This window comes from Wolffia australiana, chromosome 17 (genome assembly GCF_029677425.1).
Source record: "Wolffia australiana isolate 7733 chromosome 17, ASM2967742v1".
Lineage (NCBI taxonomy): Eukaryota > Viridiplantae > Streptophyta > Magnoliopsida > Alismatales > Araceae > Wolffia > Wolffia australiana.
The window spans coordinates 6,887,501-6,904,593 of NC_135851.1; the positions used below are offsets into that span (position 1 = coordinate 6,887,501).

The 17,093-nt window shown below is 37.5% G+C and overlaps 2 protein-coding genes across 2 annotated transcripts in view; both read right to left on the minus strand.

Annotated features, from left to right (window-relative positions):
* Positions 1-479, minus strand: part of UBC32 (ubiquitin-conjugating enzyme 32) — a 5,009-nt gene extending 4,530 nt beyond the window's left edge. The window contains exon 1 of the mRNA XM_078589031.1: positions 245-479. Coding sequence (XP_078445157.1) covers positions 245-355 — 111 coding nt within the window. The 5' untranslated portion in view covers positions 356-479. The remainder of the gene's footprint in view (positions 1-244) is intronic.
* Positions 480-9,617: 9,138 nt separating this feature from the next.
* On the minus strand, positions 9,618-13,734 carry LOC144714125 (very-long-chain aldehyde decarbonylase GL1-1-like). The gene is made up of 11 exons (XM_078588813.1): positions 13,554-13,734; positions 13,218-13,435; positions 12,817-13,049; positions 11,959-12,178; positions 11,751-11,872; positions 11,403-11,659; positions 11,178-11,285; positions 10,891-11,097; positions 10,337-10,447; positions 10,069-10,242; positions 9,618-9,980 (listed from the first exon to the last, which is right to left on the minus strand). The coding sequence occupies exons 1-11, from the start codon at positions 13,602-13,604 to the stop codon at positions 9,825-9,827; spliced, it is 1,857 nt and encodes a 618-aa protein (XP_078444939.1). The 5' UTR covers positions 13,605-13,734; the 3' UTR covers positions 9,618-9,824.
* Between the last annotated feature and the right edge of the window lie 3,359 nt (positions 13,735-17,093).

The window sequence follows — 17,093 nt, forward strand, 5'->3', positions numbered from 1 at the left end:
GAATGTAGCGTCTCACGCTTGATTTATAGAAAAAGTATCAAAAAACACGATATCATCATCATTTCCAGGTAGTAAATGTCGAACAGAGCACATTCCTATTGATCTACGTCAAAATTTAACAATCGATGCGCACGTCGAATTCCTTGCGAGGTTAACTAAAAAAATCTCTTAAAAACCGCCGTCCTCACCCTTCTAGCCAAAATTAACACAGATACGAAGAGATAAATCCAAGATTGATCATCACCTCAAGCGGAAGGCTCATGAAATCATCCGAGGGGTTGGCATGCATCTCCTTGACCTCCTGCAAAATCCGCTTCACCGCCGGATTCCTCAGGTTGTACTTCTCCTCCGCCATGAACGCTCCAACTCCGCAATCGCACCGCGATTCCTTGATCTTCTCGATCCTCCGATCGAAGAACGAAGAACAACTATCCTAGAAATTTGTGAAAGTGGGAAGACCAAAAGTCTAATCTTCTTAATCCCTCTTCAAATTCCTCATTTATAGGCAATTTTAAATAACGCGTCTCTATGCACTAAATACAAATCGCTACGCATGAATCCGTACGTATGATTGAAACGTTGCACCATTGGCCAACCTCCCTTTCTCTCTCTTTTTCTTTATCTCTCCCTCCCTCCCATTTCTCTCTCTCTCTCTCCCTCTCTCTTTCTTTCTCTACTTCTCTCTCTATTTCTCTCTATCTCTTTTTTTTCTCTCTCTCTCTACTTCTCTCTATCCATCTCTTTCTTACTCTGGCTCTATTTTTCTCTCTTTTTCTCTTTCTCTACTTCTCTCTCTATTTCTCTCTATCTCTTTTTTTTTCTCTCTCTCTCTCTACTTCTCTCTATCCATCTCTTTCTTACTCTGGCTCTATTTCTCTCTATCTCTATCTCTATCTCTATCGCTATCTCTATCTCTATCGCTATCGCTATCTCTATCTCTATCTCTATCTCTATCTCTATCTCTATCTCTATCTCTATCTCTATCTCTATCTCTATCTCTATCTCTATCTCTATCTCTATCTCTATCTCTATCTCTATCTCTATCTATATCTATATCTATATCTCTATCTCTGTCCAAATGCCACATGTCACTACATACAAGTCGCTACGCATCAAAGAAGAGATATCAAAAACCCTAGGGAAGACAATAGTGGCTGGCTTGCTGTAATTAGGGTTTGACATTTTAGACCGTGGACCAGTCTGATCAGACCAAACGGGGACGCTGGTCATGTGGGAATGATATATAGGCAAATTGTTGCTGCAATTGCTCTGTAAACCCAAGTCATGACTATTACTTCTAAACCTTGCTGATCGGAGAATGACTGTCAATTGGGTTTCAAAATGTTGTATTTGTTGAACATTCAGGAGTCATTTTATTAGAAAAAAAATCAAATTTTTACTTTTTTTCTTTTTTCCATCTACCTTCAAAATTTTCTCCAGTCTCATTGTTTGTCTTTTTTGATGAATTTTGATGCCTTTTCTCTGAGATTTCTTCCTTTTCCCACTAGACTTTAATATTTTCTCAGGTATCTCTTTTTAGATTGTTTTTCTTTTTATTTCTCCCGTATTCTCAGTTTTTTCCAATTATTCTTGGTATGCTTTTTGATTAATTTTGCGCTCTTCTCCATGATATTTTTTTCCTTTTGGTTTTTTCTTCCTTTTTTATGAACACTAGTGCTGCTCATTTTTTTTGCCTAATGATTATTTTTGATGCGGTTTCTTGAAGCACTCTTTTTTGTTTTGTTATTTTTTTCCCTTTTTAGGGGAAAACTATGTTCATTAATTTTTCATAGATTCCTGCTGTTTTATTGATATTAGTATATCGACGGTTTCTTTTTCATTTCTTGCATATTTTTCACTTAGAGAAACATTGCATCCTCTCCTTTCCCATTAAATTTACTATTATTGCTACATAATTCTTTTTCTTTAAGTTTTTTGGCTTTCTTCATATCCGTTGGAAGAGGAAGACAACATTAGTTGATATCCATTCTTGTGTTACCAATCGATGAACCCCATGAGTTCAAGATTTAATACACTATTCCTTGTGAAGAAAGTCCATGTCATTTTTTTGAAATTTTGAATTTACTTTGAGTCTGACTGGTTAGCAATCCTGGACCAGACCAAGATCAAGCCGAAACTTATGTATTTGCTAAAAATGGGAAATGACTGAGGCTTTCCAACCCTAGTTTAAATCTTTAGAAGAGATACCCTCACAACAATAACCATAAGGATGATGAGTCTCACTTTCACAGCCCTCTTAGGTTCTTAGCAACACCACTGTCAACTTCCTCGGTCAACAACCTGCATTGACCACCCTTGTTCCATTCCCCTCCTATTCTTAAAACTGTAAAAAGTAACTCACATGTTTTCACTTTTCTGGAAAAATAAGAAAACGATGAGAGATGTAGATAGAAAAACAAAGTAATTAAGTGAAAGTGGGAAGGTTAAGATGTTCAAAAGAAGACCTAGGTTTTGTTAGGCTTAATATTAGAGTCAGATGGTTTTGTTAGTTTTAATAACTAAAAGTGGGAAGGTTGAGCCAATCACACATTCCATGTCTTATTCAACATGCATTGATCTAATCTAGTCATTGTAATCCACATGTGATTCTTATGTTGAACTCCATGAGTACATGATCCAACTTCGTGAACTATGATGATATCATAAAAGAGAAACCACGAGTCCTAAGGCATGATTTCTAAATATTCCTATTTGAAGGATGCTAAAGAAACACATCAAAATATTAAAATATAATGACTCCATCTACGCACAGTCATATGATGACTATAGTCAATCTGGTAACCATTAGTGTAGAGACAACAATGATAGAGAGTGGGTGCTCTTTAGAGGAAACAGTTCACTAAATTAATCTATATGAATCTATGAATGGTATTATACCAAACTGTCCATGAGGTTGATTCAAGTTACAGTTGTGTAAGTAGCTGATAAACTAAAATTTGGGCTAAAATTTTCATTTTAAGGTTCTAATTTTATGCAAAAATTTTATAAAATTTTCCCTAGTACATGGTAAGGGTTGTCTCCAAAAAGATCAGGAAACAAGAGAATAAATTTTAATTCAAATATATTTTCAAAAAAAAATTTAGGTGATTTTATATATTTTCTTGATTTTAAACTCTTTTCTAAAGAGCAGAATCAATGAAATGAAGGAAAATTAGTCAAAATATTTTAATTAATGAAATAAATATTTTTTTGATAAGTTATATTAATTTATTATGATGTTTAAGAAATTTGTGGGACTATTTAGGGTATAAATAAATTTGAAAGAAAATAGAACCTTTAGCCATCGTTCACATAGAAAAATCTGCAGACAGTTGTGCTTGCGACACAAAATTTGCAGCAGTTGCACTTGTTGGGCAGGAGAATTGGGTAGTAATGGGTAGTGGATGAAAAATGCTGTAACGTTTACTACATGATGAATTTTTGAGTATATTTGGAATGTTTATTTACAGAAAAATGTAAGAAATTCAAAGAAAATATTTCGAAGATTACACAAAACTTTTTGTCCCTTCCCTGAGGATCAAGTGGTGTTTTTTATACAAGATACTTAATCACACTTGAATCCTCTTTTTCAAAATATTTTAGAAAAGTAATGAATAAAAAATACTTTTTGTACTAGGCCTGTGACAACAAGTTGGGGGTAGAAATCCAAGATCAAATACAAAGAGAGGGAGGGAAGAAAAGTTTGAATAGAAGTGGCCTAACTCTCCAAGCCATTATATTTAATACCAAGGGTTTGAATGGATAGAATTACTTTATTTCAAATATGGATCCGTGTTTTCTTCCCGAACTCTTATTGAAAAATAATCGTTAAAAATTCTAATTGTGAGTTAATTTCATAATTCTCACACTTAATTGACCAGGTTATTAAAGTGGTTTGAATGGGCTTCAAAAGTGGAATTCTTATGTATTATGCCTCTTCTTATTATCTAGGAGATGGATAGGGTCTCTTCTTTCCTCCTATTTATTTCCCAAATTCACCAATTTATTTTCCTAATTACAGTATTTGAATTAAAACTATAAGAAGATATGAGAAATATACTTGACTCAAAGGAGTGAAATGGGGTTAGTTTCAAAAATCAATAAAATTCATAAAAATAGAGCTTAGGAAAGTAGATCATAATTTTTTCATTTTCTCCTTAAATGGTGAAGAATGAAAGTGAAAATCTAAAAACAAGTGGTGAAAAAAGAAGTATAAAAGCATATTTTTATTGATCTAATTTGATATTATCAACTATGGTCCTCATATTTGAGGCACAAAAGACATCTTGTAGAAGGACGATTGTACTTTGACTATGACTTAGAAGTTCCTATTCATGCAATTAAAAACTATATTAGCTTGGGTGTAGGGAGAAGTTCACAAAAAATAATTGAGTTATCAAGATGTGATCGTCTTCCCTCAAAATAAGAGGATGCAACTCAAGGAATAGAATGTGATGAAGTCCTTGGATAATGTAGTTGAATATGGAGTAGAGTTTTCTAATGATTTCTAAATGCATCAATAATAAATGGAATGACTGATTATGATTTGCCACCTGACCATACAATGTCATTCTAGGAGCGTTAAGCATATAAGGGAATATACATACACGGTAACTGATGAAATAAAGGCTCCATGAGAGCTCGTACATTCCATTGTATCTTCTAGAGCTCGAGGTATAACTTGGCAACCTATGAGTTGGAAACTTGACCTATCAATTGTGTTAAATCAATTTTTCATGAATTCATATTTATTTTAAGCATGAAATCAAATTATTTTTGGGGGGATACAATGTATGCATATAGATCGTACAAGTTGTTAATAAATATTGAACAAAATAAAAGTTTGCAGTTTAGATGTTATCACCATCATATATCATAGAAACTTATTGTAATCCAAATAGCTTTTGATAAATACTCCATTTCTGTAATATTCTTAAGCCACATGGAAGTCTATTATTGATTAAAAACAGAAGAGAACCATAATAAATTGATGAATGTATTTTTGTCCATTCTCATGTAATTCTTCTCGATTTTTAAGGAACCTAAATGTGCATCATTTCAGGTTGGAATATATCCATACAAGATAAATTATTGAATCCAAAAATACAACATAATATATTATACACACTGATGGAAATATACGTGGCTGAAAAACCAATCACACATTCCATATCTTGTTTCATGTTCATTAGTAGAACATATTCATTATTGTGCATGTGTTATGCTTATAATGAAGTCCATGAATGCATGATTGGACTTCGTGAATTATGATGAGATCGTAATATAAATATTAATAGTATTTAAATGTGTTCCAGATATTCATATTTGAAGGACATTGAAGTATTCGAATAGAAAATCACTATCTAGCCATACTCATACGATGAATATGGCCAATCTTGTAGCTATTAGTTTGGATACACTAATTATAGACAGTGGTTGCTCTTTAGTGGAAAGAGTTAACTGAATTTATTCGTACAAATACCTGAATATTGTTATAAAAACTATCAATTAGGTTGATTCACGTCAAAGAGGTCTTGTGGACGTACAATTGTACTTTGACTATGACATACAAGTCTCTAATCATGGAATTATAAATAGCCTTAGTAGATCGTCCACCCTCGGTATAAAAGGAGACAGCTCAAAGAAGAGGATGTAATGAATTCCTTGGCCAATGTAGTGAAATATTAGAGCAGAGTTCTCCGATGAGCTTTGAACGAATTAGTACTAACTTGGATGATTAATTAGTGTTTGATAGCCGACCATACCCTGAGTTATCCTAGGATCATCTAATGGATGAGGGACTATACATACATGATAATCGATGATGAACAGGTTCCATGAGTGAATTTATACACACTCCTTGTATCTTCTAGAGCAAGAGGTGTAGCTTCGCACCCCACAGGTTAGAGACTCAACCTATCGATTGTGTTAAATCAATCTTCATTAAATAATTAATATATTTATATATATATATCTATGATATATTTAATTAATTTGGAAGGCCAATAAAGGTTATTGGGCTATTTGGATCGCTAACTAGATTGATACATGGACCTAGAGGGTCACACACAAATGATATTTCGTATCTTAGAAGATATACTTAATTTGCAGGTATTTATAAAAAATACCCACTTAGTATAAAGAGGGGAAGGACATGAATAAAATTCACTTAAGTAAGAATTTTTCAGGGGCCATCCTCTTCTTCTCCCTTCTCCCACACAACTCCACTCCATTTTCGATGAGCACCATACGGTGTAACGATGACGATGAAAGTTGAACGTATTTCGAAAAGATGAAGGAGGAGATTCAATGTGCTAAGGATTCGGTTGATACTTCTACATGCTAAACAGATGAGCAGCTCCACATGACTCATTTGAGGACCAAAGGATTCACGAATGTGATCCACACCGAGGTTATTCATTTCATAGTTTTATTGATGACTTTGCAATTCCACCTCAAATCTTCCGCTATGAATCATTTTGAGTTCTTCATTCAGATCAAGGCCTCCAAAACCTAACAGAGACTTGACCATAGGAATTTTTCATTACTATCTTGTTCAGATAAAATCAAGATATGAGATAATACTACAATTAAGCATCTAAAACATCATATAGAGCTCAACGATCCAAATCATGAAAAATGCTTTCTAAGAAAGGTAGTTATCAAAGATTTAAACATGTGAAAAACACATCCATTGACTAGTAACTAGGAATTCAAAATACTGAATCTAAATTCAAACCATATAAAAGAAAGGATCTAAAAATTAAACAAAGGGTTTGCCATGGTATCCATGGACGAGGCAAAGTTAATCAAAACTTGATGCTAGGAAAACATGATCATAAATCATATCTAATGGGAACATACTTGTAATCAGAATTCATTTTAAGATAAAATAAAATAATGAATTCTCAACATTTCAAAGGAAAAACAAATGAGCAAGTATTAATATATTTAAAAGGTGATGAGCAAGAATAATCACTAAACATATAATCTTACACTTAAAGATAGTTAAAATTTTCAAATAGATTCATAAAAATATTTTACCATAATAGTAATATTATTATTCTAGACTGGGAAAATAGGTCCATTCACTAAAGTATTGAGAATTTTATTTCAGAATTGAGAAATTATGTGGCTTGAATCTTAAGCTTTTAAGGATGTCATCGTCATGTCTATGGGAACAATAGATGATGATGTCAACACCACAATTTTTAGGGATTTTGTGACATCATACTCTGAAAGAATTTTATCGAGTCAGCAAATGTTTTTTTTCTGAATTGTTCGACATTATGAACATGAATATATGATTTTTTAAAGTCAGAATACATATTTAGTTATATTTTTTGGGCTTTATATTTACTTTTACACATATATTCAGATATTTTTGGATTTTATATCCTCCCTGCCACATGTTGCCATTCAATTCATCAAACGACAACCAATAGATTATTTTTGATAATGATTGTCATCAACCAATCTCTAAAATGATACCATTATGACATTGTGATTAGTGATGTCATTACAGTATTAATGACTGAAATTTTTTTTAACTCCATCGATGATGAGGTTCAACGGAAGAAAGGAGCTATTTTTCACAATAAATGCTTGTAGGGAATGCGGATGTCTGATTTAAAATATTCTTATTTTATTATTTACTCATTTGACTGCTAAAAAACTGAGGGGTCGATGACATGTCAGGAAACACAAGTGACATGTGTACACATGGCCCCTATTTGTCACTCATTAATTGGAGGTTGCAAATAAATCATGTTGATGTGGCACACACTGATCTGCTGCCACATCTCACACAACATTTATTTAATGATATGATTATATAATTATATCATTATTGATTTAACATTGGACTTATCTTGTGAATTTTCTTCTTCCTTGCCCCATCCATTTCCTTCACTATTGCAGCCATGACCTCTTCCTGTGCTGTGCCCACGTCCACATCCATGAAAGCTTTTGTCTTCCTGTGTTGTGCCTCTTCAAATGGCTCCTACTAGATAACTTGCTCCTCCATCCTTGATTGGAAATCTTAAAATTTGTATTCATTTTTTTTCTGGTGTTTCTTTCCGGGAAGAAACCCGGGATCCTAGTAATTCTTTCTGGGTCATTAAGTCCATTTCTCCAAACTAATCGATGGTGGATGTAATATATTCAAATTTTTCTGGAGTAGTCTCTTTCTTCTATGTTTTCTCCCATGGTCCTTAGCTAAGTGATGACCTTGCATAGCTTCCCAAAAAAATCAAACACATGTTCCTCTTCTCCCTTGATCAGTAGCTAGGACTCACATTTGAGGTCCTGAACTCTAGCTTTCAGAGCACGAGCAACTCCCTAATTCTTTGTCTTCAAGATCATCCACCCCTCCATGGTTGTCAGCTTGTCCATTTGAGCCAATATCTTATCAGATATTGCATTATAGATGATCAACAATAATTCTCGATCCTTCTTCTTCGTCCCCGTCTCTATCTTAATGGCGCCCAATCGACCATGCACCTCTAATAAAACTTGCATTCTCATAACCCATTGAGAATATCTGTGTTTGTAGGGAATAAGAAAACCATGTCCAGCCTCTACCAGAGACTTGAGCATCATGAAAGAGGCTCTAGCAAATGTTGGGATAGCATCCTGCTCCTACTCCTTGGCAGCATCATGAGAAAATACTGATGGGAGCGAACTAGGAATAAGAAAAATAAGAAGGGAGAAGAAAAAGGAACACAAATCTTGTTCTACTTTCAATACTTCAAACTCAGTTCCTTTTTATCTAAGGAAAAAAAAGGGGGAAGTGAAAGAGTCATCAGCAGGGAATGAAAATATGTGGAACCCATCTACTCAAGGTCACCTCCACAGGCTTCACTATTGACTAGAGTAGAACCCTATTCCTTATACGTGGATGACTGTTACTATGATGTCAGCTTGGAGTTGTTTGTGTTGATAATTAGCTTGAGCTCCAAGAAGTACACGGGAGAGGGATGAAAGAAGTAGAACGTGAAAGAGGGGGAAAGAGAAAGTCAGGATAAAGAATAGACAAGAGGTTAAGATCGTTGTATTTCCCGCAAAAATTAAAATTGTACATGTGTTGGAATTTATAGAATATATTTGTAACAGTATATGTTAGTTCACAAACTGATCCTGACCGTTATAACACTTAATAACTATCAAACCATGATTTGATCCTGCCTATCTATCTTATCCTATCTATGTTTAATCCTATCTGTCTAGGCTTTCCTATATTTAATTCCAACCACTAGATCTCTTTAGCACGTATAGGATACTTGTGAGTTTCTTACTAGACTAATCTTATAAAAAGTCTTATTGGCTGACTTGTGCTGACGTGGTCCTGAGACAACGAGTAAAACTCCTCAACAGTTTGATCATATTGTTGAATCTCTGTGTCCACTGATCTGATCTATTTTTTTGATCATATTGTTGAATCTCTGTGCCCACTGATCTGATCTATTTGTTTGATCATACTGTTGGGTATAATTCATTTCAATGTAACTCTACGGAGGAGCCAAACTAGGGCAACCAGAATCAGATCAGTGGGCCGGCCATTTATTGGGTAGCTTCAACAAGAAGCTTAAGTGGGTGCAGGAGACAATGAAAAGACAAAAGAGGCAAACGACCATCCCAGAACCTTTTACTACAACAACTGAATCAAATCTAGTACAATAAATACCTGGGAGGGCACGTACAATAAAACTTTTTCTGTATTTATCTACACTGGATGTGGTTAAAAGAATAGAAAGAAATTTCTTTTCAACAAACAAGATTTTGTTGTTTTTAACCAGCCTCGTTGCCCAACTAATGATAAATCTCTACGAGGGTCGAAGCCCATGTCTCAACGCCGCTTCCCAGACGACATCAATCCGATCAACATCGATGGCTCCAACTTCGTGATGCGTCCATCCTTCAAGGAAATGCACAACTCCTCCGGCATGGCAAGCGTGAACGACTCCTCTCTCCAGCTTGTACTGTAAACAAAAATGTCGAACGATTTCATAAGTTATCTCCCATAAAAAGCTCTTATTTTTGCAAAATATGAGAGGTTTGGATCGTTACCTCGCACATTCCCAGACCCTGCACGTCTTCAGGGAGTCTCACGGCGGCGAGTTTGCCGTAAGTGCAGTCACGCCTAAACTCGAAGACGGGCGGCACGACGAACTGGTGGAAATGGGTGCCAGCGGGCGCCCATTGCTGCTCTTTGTAGCTCAGCCATTTCCCAACGATCCATGTCTGCCCCGACAGAAGAAAAATGAATATTAGTTTCTCTTCTAACACAAAGGAAAGACGCTTTCAAAGCGATCAAAAGAAGGGATTTCTGCAGTACTTTGCAGTTCTGCGCTGCCTGATACTTGGTGACTTGAACCAGATAGTGCTGTAGCTCCGCCGGTGCTTCTCTCTGGATTCTCTGGAACCTCTCCGCCGAGGCCGTCAACATCTGAAAGCCCAGAACTATTTGTATTAAGACAGAGAAAAACCGGGACAGAACGAGAGATGTCTGTTAAGGAGATAACGATACACCAGTTAGTTTGAAGAGACGGATGAGATAACGAGAGATGTTTGCCCTTTCTCTCTTCTTCCCTACTTCCTCTTCCCGATCTCATTTTAGCATCTCACGTTTCTTAACGATGTGTAGTATTTTATGCTAAATGTATGAAGGGAGGGATAGAACGAGAGATGTCTGTTAAGGAGATAACGATACACCAGTTAGTTTGAAGAGACGGATGAGATAACGAGAGATGTTTGCCCTTTATCTCTTCTTCTCTACTTTCTCTTCTCGATCTCATATTGGCACCTCACGTTTCTTAACAATGTGTAGTATTTTATGCTAAATATACGGAGGGAAGGATAGATTGTGGGTGAAAAGGAAAGGGTGTTTACCAGGACGCGGATTCTCTTGCGGCAGAGGTAGAGAGCGATGGCGCGGCCGAGCTTGGATGTGGCGCCGGTGAGGAAGACTTCGGTAACGTCGCTGGGGATCTCGTTGATGATGACCGCCGCGGTGAGGGTGTTGCCGTGAACAATTCTGACTCTCAACTCCGGGTGATTCTTCACGTACAACGTCCCCCCTCCATTCAGCGACTCGTTCTGCAATAAAATCATCAACGATTATCACCTGGGAAAGAATCGTTAATCGTTATCACACTCTGCTGGTTCATCAAACCCACCTTGTTTAATGCGGCGAGGCTCAGGACTTTGACTCCCAGCCTGTCCGCCCTCAAAATGGCGTACTCGATTTGTGCGTTGATCGCGTCTTTGGCCCACGGAAGGAAGTACTGAAGAATAATTCTCAGTTAGGGAGATGAAAAATGAGAAATATCATGATTCTACGTCGAGATTTTTCAAAATTTACTGATACCCAGATGAGAAGAAAGCTTCAACGATGATTGTACCTGGAAGCCGAAGCGAGGAATGAGCCAGATTTGGTGCAGGCGGCCCCGAAGGTTGTAGAAGGAGACAAGGAACGGTTTGGAGAAAGCCCACATGAAGATCATGACGATGAAGGCGATGGGCCACAGCGGAAGAACGAGCAGGTTCGTAACATAGGCGTAGGAGGCGTAGCTCCGGAAGACGAAGGGCGAGTGCATCGAAGAAACCACGTCCAGGGCGTGCAGCAAGAACACGAACCCGGGCACATCCTCGTTCTTAACTGTTGTCAAACAACGATTCCATAGTTTTTAGATTTATACGAGTATTGTAATTGGTATGATTGAATGATTAATCGAGAGTTAATCGCGAACCTTTGCAGATCTTGTCGTGTTCTTCCCATGACTTGGCATTCAGGGTGCCGCCCAGCAAGTCGAAGACGGGCATGAAGAGGCAGAAGTTACTGTCGTGCTCCTTGTGATGAATCGTGTGATACCTGAAACCCATTTGTTATCATCATCGCTATCATCATCAGAAAGAATTATCAACTAAGAATTTTTTGGGTTTTTTGTAGAGGCTCACGTAGGGGTCGCCAGGAGGTATCTGAGAGAGGGGAAACGCCGAAAGAGCCCGCTGGGGAGGACCTCTACGTTGCTGTGAAGCATGGCTCTGAGAAAGTCGAAGCTCAGAACGTAAGCGTAAACCAGGGCTATGGAACCCTGGCCCCCTAAGAAGCTGCCCAAGAGAGGCACTCCCATGACTGCGCTTAGCACCAGGTGCTCCAATGGCGTCCCCATTCCGGCTGTACCATCGAACGAGTCAGCGTTAACGGAGAGAGAGAGAGAGAGAGAGAGAGAGAGAGAGAGAGAGAGAGAGAGAGAGAGAGAGAGAGAGAGAAAGAAAAGAAGAAGAAGAAGAGAGAGAGAGAGAGAGAGAGAGAGAGAGAGAGAAAAGAAGAAAGATAGAGAGCGACAAAGAGAAAAAAGAAGAGAGACAGAGAGAGCGACAAAGAGAAAAAAAGAAGGGAGATAGAGAGAGCGACAAAGAGAAAAAGGAAGGGAGATAGAGAGAGAGAGACAAAGATAAAAAAGAAGAGAGATAGAGAGAGAAAAGAAGAGAGACAGAGGGAGAGAGAGAGAGAGAGAGACAAAGAGAGAAAAGAAGCGATATACAGAGAGAGAGAGAGAAAAGGAGAGAGAGACAGTGGGAGAGAGAGACAAAGAGAGAAAAAAAGAGAGAGACAGAGAGGGAGAGAAAAGAAGAGAGAAACAGAGGGAGAGAAGAAGGGAGAGAAAAGAAGAAGACAAATTGAGGGAGAGAAGAGAAGAGAGACAGAGAAGAAGAAGAAGAGAGACAGAGCGAGAGAGATAGAGTGAGAGAGAGCCAAAATGGAAAAGGGTTAAACAAAGAGAGTGAAAAGAAGTATAGAAAACTATTCACCTGTGTAAGACTGGGGAACAGGAACGGAGTGATGGAGCGAGTGATACCGACGGAACAGGAAGCCCGAGTGGAATAGTCGGTGGGAGAAATAAAACAGCCCCTCTGAGACCGTCATATGGACCAAAATCGCGCACAGCAGCCCCTTGGCGTTCCACAGAGGAAGATTGTCCGCTGCGGGGAAGAGATAGTACGCTCCCGCGCCAATAAACGCGTGGAGAATCAAGAAGTTGTCCCTGCAAGTAAATTAAACCATAAGTACGATAGAAAACAAATTCAGATACATAGATAGAGATAGAAATAGATATAGTATATGTGAATTGAGAGATAGATAGATAGATAGATAGAGATAGATATAAATAGAGTATATGTGAATTGAGAGAGAGGGAGAGAGAGAGATGTACCAGTGCCATTCCTTGTCGATCTGCTTGAAATCAACGCCGTCTTTGATGATGCGGCGATTGCGCGTGAGGAAGAGCGTGTTGCCAAAGGAACACCACATCGTGTGGATAAACCCCCGTAGAGCGCAGAGGAGAAGTATGTGCACCCACCAGCTGGGCGTAGTAGTCTCCCACGGCCTTGTACTGATGGCCTTCGCCAACAGCGGTCCGTAAAGAATGTACTGAACAAGCAAAAAACATAGAAAAAATGAATATACATAGTACTATGAAAGAACCCTTTTACAAATGGATACGTAGAATGAGAGAAAGAGAGAGAGAGAAAGAGAAAAGGAAAGTTACCTTATAAGAGCCGAGGTTGGCCCAGGGATAGGAGGAGAGGGGAGCTTCCATGTTATCCCTTTGTTTCCTCCTCTTTATCTGTTTCTATTGAAAGAGAGAAGGGATACTTGAGGGACTGTAGAGGAGTTGATGCTGGAGTCCCTTGTAGTCTTCTCTGACTGAGTTGTGAGGTGAAGGTAGTGAAGGACTTTCAAATATATATAGGCTTCCAAACAAACCAGAAACGCGTCTGACCATTCCTCTCGACCTCTCGCTCACTCTCATACGGTCGCCCAATTAATTTTTTCTCATAAATTAAACGAATCTAGACAAGGAAAGAATTAATAAGACACGGCAATACATCTCTGTCTGTCTGTTTATCTATCTGTCTGTCTTTTTGCGTATGTCACTGGGCGAAGGACTTAATCGCTGAAATGAAGTTTCAAGGAACATGCAAAGATGCTGACGGCCCACCGATTAAGCTCCGAAAATGAACGAATTACTTCATAGTTAAGAATGACGCTGTCTTTATTATATTTTTTTAGCTCTTCCCAGCCTCCTCCCTTAGTCGTCAGCCATCTTGCCAAGTCAAAGTAGGGTACTATGTTAGGTAGCTTTTGTCGCATTAAATAGGCCAGCAAAACGAGTTTCCATGACGCAGGACAGCCCATTTTAAAGCGGCATTGGACAGCTTCAGTTGACGGATTCTGCGAATAACAGGAGCAGGTTAACGTGGTATTGCATCATTCCGCTCTCGGTCAAACATGATCGTAGATTGAAACCTTGGTGCAGATTAATATATTATGCTGGCTTAAAGAGATCAGTTCTTTGTTCCCCAGTGTTTGTTTATGAAAATATTATTTCCAATTAAATCGTTTTGCCATTTTGATATAGATAAGAACAAGTTACAAGATCCAGAAGCGTCCTTTGGCCGTGGCATAATATTCTACGTTCATTTGTTGTCTCGAATTGTACGAGCTGAGTAAAATAGAATCTCCGTTTATCTTTCTATATGGTCGGATGATGTCGTTAAAAAGAAAATCCAGGAGTAAAATAAAGAGGTAATTAGCACATGGAGATCTATACTTTTTTTTTTACCCAGAGATTTCGTAAATTCTCTCGCTATGAAGTTGACTCTATGTTTTATTGGACCTCTGAAGATCCCAATAAATGAAAACAAACCCAATTCAGTGCCCATTGTATTTTGATAGAGATCATCCAATTCGTCTCCATCTACGACAAATAAGTCGACATCTTAATAACTACGATCTATGCACACAGTCTGAATTAGAAAAATGCAGATAGATAACTTCATATCTACATCGATCACCCAAAATTAATGCGTTGGACTTTCTTCGGTCAGACAACTCGTATAACCCACAGAATAAATAAAAAATGGGTCTCGTTGGTGAAAGAAATAATCGACCTCTGAAACAGGAAAACTACTACATCATCTGATAAACTTTGAGCGGAAGAAAGACCCTGATTAGGTCAAGCGTTCTTAAATTCTTTCCAACGCGTGGACCATGCGTAGGTTTTTCTAAAGTTCGTCGTTGTCGGACTTAGCTTGGTAGAGAAGATATTCATTAAAAGGCATTAATTGGGCGGCTGTAGAGGTATAGAAGTGAGGCTAGCTCCAGTCCCCTTGTCGAAGTCCCACAAAGGCATGAGAAAGAGACAAATAGTTAAAGAGAGACAAATTATATGTGCTTCTGGATAGAGATTTATCTATGGATGAACGAAATATTTGTGGGTTACCATTCATTTATCTTGCTCTATTGGAACTTAATAAAGATGTCACTTACTTTGACCGAGATATCTCTTGTCTAATGTCTAGAAATGACAAAAATCTGAGAAGCCATATCCTCCTCTGTCCCAGCTTGATGCCAATAGAGGATTTAGACAACGAACAAGACTTAGATTTATCGAGACACGAGAACGAGATTGAATGAACAATGGTGCGTATGAGTGGTAATCTAAAGCTTTTAAATTGCAGTTATATAGCTTCATCTCACAATCAGTTGAAAGGAGAGCTCCAACATAGAGGAAAAATTTTTGCGTAGGACTCATGGAAGTAGCATATAGTTTGCTAAATTTTAAGATTTTCTTCAAAGATATAAAACTACAGCACGTACTTTTATTTACAAATCACTTTGATATTCCGGTTAACCTAATTCATGGGCTGCTGACATCAAGATTATGCCTCCATGTGAAGAAAAACGATTTAAAATAGTGTCATAAATTCTTTTTGTCGCCATGATTTGGAGAAATGTTTGAATAATGAGCAATTTATCGTGTTTAAAATTCAATCAATAAGAATTTATAAATTTCTATCTCTTGCTGTACTTCTATTTACAAATCGCTTTGATATTCCGGAGAACGTACTTCATGTGCTGCTGACATCAAGATTATTCCTCCATGCGACGAAAAACGATTGAATATAGTGTCATATATATTTTTTGTCGACACGATTTCGAGAAATGTTGGATAAATGAGCAATTTATCGTGTATAAAATTCAATCAATATGAATTTATAAATTTCTATCTCTTGCTGTACTTCTACTTACAAATCGCTTTGATATTCCGGAGAACGTACTTCATGTGCTGCTGACATGAAGATTATTCCTCCATGTGACGAAAAACGATTGAAAATAGTGTCGTAAATATTTTTTGTCCCCATGATTTTGAGAAATGTTTGATAAATAAAAAATTTATCGTATATAAAATGTAATCGATATGAATCTATAAAAAACAGCTCTAGGAATCAAATCGAATAAAAGTTGAAAATGCCAATGTGTGTTTGCACAGTCAGCCGTCCGGATTATTTGAGGAAGTTCTAACATGGTGGAATAACATCTAACACAGTATAATCTTATTTTTTTCCAATTACAATATCTTCGATAAAAATCTCTTATCTCTATCGGAGATATCGAGAATCTTGTATGCCTGACGTCAAATAAAGAACACAGCCGATGAACAAACCCTTGGGAATTCCCAGCATTTAGTTCCTATCAATTCCTCATCCCACCGACAAGAAAACTATTGAATTTGACCGCGGAAGCCCACATCATCATCTTCCCTGCTTGAATATCGTTAATGTTTTTGATTGAGACTTGTTGCACACATTGATGAAATTAAATTGCTATGCCGCGTAATTAAAATGCGGTTGATGCGCTTATTTTTTCGAGTTAAAGAACTGTTCCTGGTGCCTAACCTTTGAGAAGAGGGCAGAGCTCCAAAGAATAACAAAGGAGATGTCCTTCTTTGCCATACGATGATTTTGTCTCTGGTTAGTCTCTTAGTCGTTTGCGTCTTGCATCATTTATCTCATTTTCCCATCGACATCTTACATTTATCTCAGTGTCGACTACTTTCAGAGCCACTTACCTATTAATGAGTACAGTCTCACAGAAAATTTTAAAAACTTATTGCTAAAGAATTAGGAGTGATTTTGATGTGTGAAATGGGAGCTAAAATATCTCTCCCAGGACCAGTTTCTATCTCTTTGTCTCCCTCCCTTTTTCTTCATCATTTGATTCCATTTTTAATAATATGATCGTT